The sequence below is a fragment of the Octodon degus genome, unplaced genomic scaffold (assembly GCF_000260255.1).
Source record: "Octodon degus isolate 3935 unplaced genomic scaffold, OctDeg1.0 scaffold00029, whole genome shotgun sequence".
Lineage (NCBI taxonomy): Eukaryota > Metazoa > Chordata > Mammalia > Rodentia > Octodontidae > Octodon > Octodon degus.
This window is the reverse complement of record NW_004524605.1, coordinates 6,176,236-6,181,712: the sequence shown is the minus strand read 5'-3', so window position 1 is coordinate 6,181,712 and position 5,477 is coordinate 6,176,236. Positions and strand designations below refer to the sequence as shown.

Below are 5,477 nucleotides of genomic sequence, written 5' to 3'. Positions count from 1 at the left end.
AGGGTTTGAACTCAGACCTTGTGCTTGCCAGGAAGGCACTTATTCTACTGAGCTATCTCCCCAGCCCCATGGCTTCAGCTTTAAAGGATATGCAAGATTTAGAGAAGTTGGAGGAACTACCAAGTTTCAGCATAGGAGAACAGCATGAATTCAGGAAGTCTAACACAGGACAAAAGGACAAAAATCAAAAGCAGGGGGGGAAAAAGGATTTACCTGTAGAGTTTTCTGTGCAGAACTGGAAAGAGGTAAGGTTAGTGCAGTAAATTGGAGGCAGATTTTAAGTCCTCCTAGGCTGAGTCAAAATTTGATTTTGTGAGAGGTGAAAGTGAAGATTTTGAATTCAGTATGAACTATAAAATTAATCTAGCATCATGTAGAATAGCAAAAAAGAAACTGTTAGGAATTTAATCCTAGAATAGTAGTAAATGTCACGCGGGCCTTTTCTAGAATGTAGGAATGTGAATGGCAGCAAAAGTAGAACGAATTTGTTGTAAAACAAGACATCCAAAGAGTGTAGAAGGATATATAAAGGCAGGAGGCATATCTTTGAAATTCAGTGATTGTGCCAACTGATGGAAGTCTGAAAGCCCCAAAAAAGACATCAGTTGGAAAGTAGTTCCGTTTTGGAAATGTTGACTTGAGATGACAGGAATTTAAGTAAAGATGCCGCTAGGCTTTTATAAATAGGGGGAAAATGAGAGGGCAGAAGATAGAATTGTTTGTAAGTATGATGGGTCAATTTATGGGAAAGAACTGAGTGTGGAAGAAGCATTAATGGTTCTTTTTTTAATTTTTATTTTATTTTATTTTCATAATTTTATTGAGAAACAAATAGTAATGAGAGTTTCAAATCAAATTGGTAGGACAGTTTCAATAATTAACACATTGCATACATTCTTCCTACTGGTTAATTGCTGTACAAGATGTGGACATGATAGTCTATTTACAAACACCATTAGAAGCATTAATGGTTCTTTTTTTTTTTTTTTGCAGAACCAGGGATCGCACTCAGGCCCTTGCACTTGCCAGGGAAGTGCTTATTCCACTGAGCCATCTCCCTGGCCTGCATTAATGGTTCTTGATGATTAGATACAAAACTAGTGAATGAAATATGTATTTATTTATTTATTATTTTTATTTTTTGCGGAACCGGGGATTAAACTCAGGCCCTTGCGCTTGTCAAGGAAGTGCTTATTCCACCAAGCCATCACCCTGGCCCTGAAATATGTATTTATTGAGATCCATCTAGATGCTTCAAGGTTTATGATTTTAACAATGTAGTCTTAAGTGTTTTATATGTGGTGAAAGCAGGTGTTCTTGTTTATGTCACACAAGGGTTATTCTTGCTAGGCATGATGGTGCATGCCTGTGATCCCAGTCAAGAGGCTGAGGCAGAAGAGCCTTGAATTGGAGGCCAGCCTGGGTTACACAGTGAGTTTAAGGCCAGCCTAAACTACAAAGTGAGGCCTTGTCTCAAAAAGAAAAGCTTTCTTTGTAAATGTATATTAGATATCATGGATCGTTTTGTTTTCTAGATAAAAAGTTAGTATATTGACATTAGGTATCTGTGACTAGTTAGAACTGCTCTGCTTGTAAATAATAAAGGCATGTTGTGAAGATAGATAGCTACCAGTGCTGCGTCTGATGACCTAAGGCATAATAATTTTGAGGCATTTGCACACTGTGATACTGTGATAATCTGATTAGGAGACTCTTGCATGTAATATCTCTTGCTCTTTAACTTGTTGCTCTTAAACTGATTTTTTTCCTTTTTTTTCTGGAACTGGGGATTGAACTCAGGCCCTCATGCTTGCCAGGGAAGTGCTTATTCCACTGAGCCATCTCCCCGGACCCCAACCTTAACTACTCTTACTGGATTTTTGTAAGATTTTTAAATTTAGTATATTGTAATTCAAGTAAGAGATTTCTTGGGTTAACATTCTTAGTCTAAAAGTATTGCCAGTGCTGGCCCAATAGCTCAGCAAATTAAAGCGCATGCAAGCAGACGCAGGGACCACAGGTTAAATCCCCAGGCCTGCTGTGCTGGCCCTGCCCCGCCGAGGCTCACTGAGCTGGCAATTGAGACTGGGTGTGGTGGTGCGTGCCTGTAATCCAGCTCTTGGGAGGCTGAAAACAGGCAGATCACTACAAGTCTGATCTAGTAGTGAGACCCTGAACTCACTGTAAACCCTTCCCTAAAGTACAAAGAAAAAGAAGTGTAGTCAAAATTGCTCAATTTGAACTAAATCTTTATCAGTTCCAATTTCATTAAATAGATGACAGGTAACTTCATTTAATAAATCACAGAATATCTGTAGAAAAGCTGTCTAGTAATACAGAAAGAAGAGGAATAGAAGATTTCTAGTTTTTTTTTGTTTTGTTTTGTTTTGTTTTTATGTGTTTAACACAGGGTCTACAGAGTCTATTGGACTTACAGTGATTCTCCTGTTTTCAGCCTCCCAAGATCTAGGATTACAAGTGCGCGCCACCATGCCCAGTCTGATTTGTAGGGTTTTCATGATTTATCTGAAAAAGCATCTTATTCCTTGACCCTGGGTGAGACTGCCCGAATAACATTAGTTCATATTAACCTTTCACTGTGTTAGCCCGTCTTTAAAATAAAAACTAGACAGGAAGCCAGTCATTTTTTCTTGGGTGAGAGATGAATAGTGTAGTGTCTAAAAGCAGCCAGTCTTTTCTCTGTTACCTGTACGTTGTTGCTGTAGCATCCTGGCATCTTTGGGAGCAAAATTAGAAAAGGAATCTGGCACTGGATTTTGGCATGTTCTTCCAAAAGTCATGATTCAAGGCTTGTAGTCTCTAGTTACAGAGAGGAAGAAAAATAGACATTTTGCCACTGGAATAAAGGCAAATTTTGTGAAGTGAAAGTATATATTTTTAATCATTCCAATACTGAAGATAAACCCCTTAATTCTTAGCCAAATAAATGTGATTGATAATTTGCCAGTTTTTAAAAGTTCTTTTGTGATTGATAATGTGAAAAAAATTGTTAAATATTTCAGAATCGAATGTGATAGGGCAGAAGAGATAGCTCAGTAGAATAAAAACTTGCCTGGCAGGTGCAATGGCCTGAGTTCAATTCCTGGTTTTGCCCCCACCCCCCAAAAAAATTGAATGTGATAATGTCATTTTGTTAAAAGATACAATGGGCAATACAGGCCATTAAGCCTGATTAGTTTCCTAAGCAGATATATGGCCACTTTTGATATTTTAAAATCATTTTAACAGGGGCCAGGGAGATAGCTTGGTGGTCTAAGTGCGTGCCTGGCAAACACAAGGACCCAGGTTCAATCCCTGGTACCACATGCCGTGTAGGCCACAGAAACCCAGTGTCGTGGTGTACAACTGTAATCCTATTACTGGGGAGGCTGAGATAGGATCACTACAAGTCTGAACTGCATCTTGAGACCCTGTACTAAATAAAAGATTAAAAAAAAATCATGGTAACAAAGAACAAAAATTACATGCAATTGCATATGTATGTACAGTTCCTATGTTTATAAATTGGAATTTCATATATCTGAGGATTTTCAAGACTTTATGTTTTTTTGGTGTAGTCTGACAGGTTTTAAAGTCCCCTAGAACTTATAGTTTACTCTCTAGAGTTATGGCCAAAATTTAAAGAATAATTAATGTAAGTTCAAGTCGCATAGGTGTTGATGGTGTTGAAGGTCACACTCATTTGAAAATGTACTGACTGTAGGGGTGGAAGCACAGCTGGGTGGTAGATGGTTTGCTTAGCATGTGCAAGGCCCTGGATTGAATCCCCAGCACAAAAAATAAAAATAAAAACCCAGGAAAAAAAAAAGCCTCAGATCAATTTAACTAGAAAAACATAAGGACCTTTTAAATTTCAGATGTTAGGGCTGGGGAGATGGCTAAGCAGAATAAGCGCTTGCCAGGGAAGCACTTATTCTACTGCGTCATCTCCCCAGCCCCTACATCACTTCCTTTTTTTTCTTTTTTTTTTTTGGCGGAACCAGGGATTGAACTCAGGACCTTGTGCTTGCCAAGGAAGCGCTTATTCCACTGAGCCATCTTCCCAGCCCCCCTCCTACATCACTTCTTTTTTTTTTTTTTTTCAAAGTTTTATTGATAAACAGCATATATTCTTCTTAGTGGTTTACATCACTTCTTAATTTAAATTAATGCCAACTTGAGGGAAAGCAACACATCACAGTGTCTTCTATATAAATATTGACCATAAAATGGCTAAAAATATTCTTAAAATAGGAAATAAATCAGTCGAGGACATTTTGTTGAAATACATGGAAGAAAAGAAGCTGAGAATATTTGTTCAAAATTATATAGATATTATATATAAATTATTGTGATTGAAATAATTTATTGAAATCTTTTTTTTTAATCTTATTTCTTATATAGCAATTTCATCATGAAAACCTGGTCACTCTGATTGAAGTTTTTAAACAGAAAAAGAAAATTCACTTGGTATTTGAATTTATTGACCACACAGTGTTAGATGAGTTACAACACTATTGTCATGGACTAGAGAGTAGACGACTTAGAAAATACCTCTTCCAGATCCTTCGAGCAATTGAATATCTTCACAATAATAATGTAAGTGTTTTATAGTAAGCCACAGTATAGGATGAATATGAATCATGAGTGTCATTTAAACATTTCATTTTTTAAAAATTTATTTATTTATGTGTGTGTGTAGCCAACTCAGCCCACCAGGGGGCGGGGCTGGCTGGCATGTGGTGCTGGGGGATTGAACCGCGGTCCCTGTGCTTTGCTAAGCTTGTTCTAAGTAGGTGCTTTAGACCACTGAGCCATCTCACCAGCCCAACCATTTCATTTTTATGAAGGTGTTATAATTCTTTTCCCCTACAGTACTAAGGGACATCTTGAAAATAGTTATGGTAAGTATCACTGCCTGATAATTTTGTTGGAGAACTTAAAAACATTTACTGAGTACGTAATAATTGTAACTAGAACAGACTGAGTATGAGGTGCCAAAGGTAGTATTGATGATGGGTTTAGAAGGGTCAACAGTCACTTGGAGCACGTTTAACTGGGAAAGTACATGATAATATTGAAAGTCATGGGTCATGGGCTGATGAGAGGCTTTTCTGTTTTCCTTTGTGGTACCGGGTGTCAATTCATGACCTCACACTGGCCAGACAGGCCCTGTGCCACTGAGGTATATCCCCTGCCTAATGGGAAGATCTGAAGGAACTAGAGAGTAAGTCAGCCCAATAGTGAGCTGGTATAGATGCCTTCAGGGGAAGAGAGAGAAAACCAAGTGGCTAAAAGATATAAGGCCTTGTCATTTAATCTATGGAAACTCAAGAAAGAGATGATCACTTATTCCAAATTTTAATGTTGATTTTAGCATTGCCTTTTTTTTTAATGTATTATATCTGTCTTATTAATGGATTAATAGGAAAGTGTTTTTCATTTATTTATTTATTTATTTATTTATTTATTTATTG

The 5,477-nt window shown here is 37.5% G+C and overlaps 2 protein-coding genes across 3 annotated transcripts in view; one reads left to right on the top strand and one right to left on the bottom strand.

Annotated features, from left to right (window-relative positions):
- Nucleotides 1-5,477, top strand: part of Cdkl3 (cyclin dependent kinase like 3) — a 76,073-nt gene that overhangs the window by 14,099 nt on the left and 56,497 nt on the right. For both annotated transcript variants that reach the window (XM_023713081.1, XM_023713082.1), the window contains exon 3: nt 4,405-4,599. In XM_023713081.1, coding sequence (XP_023568849.1) covers nt 4,405-4,599 — 195 coding nt within the window. The remainder of the gene's footprint in view (nt 1-4,404; nt 4,600-5,477) is intronic.
- Nucleotides 1-5,477, bottom strand: part of Ube2b (ubiquitin conjugating enzyme E2 B) — a 43,188-nt gene that overhangs the window by 33,943 nt on the left and 3,768 nt on the right. The window lies entirely within an intron of this gene.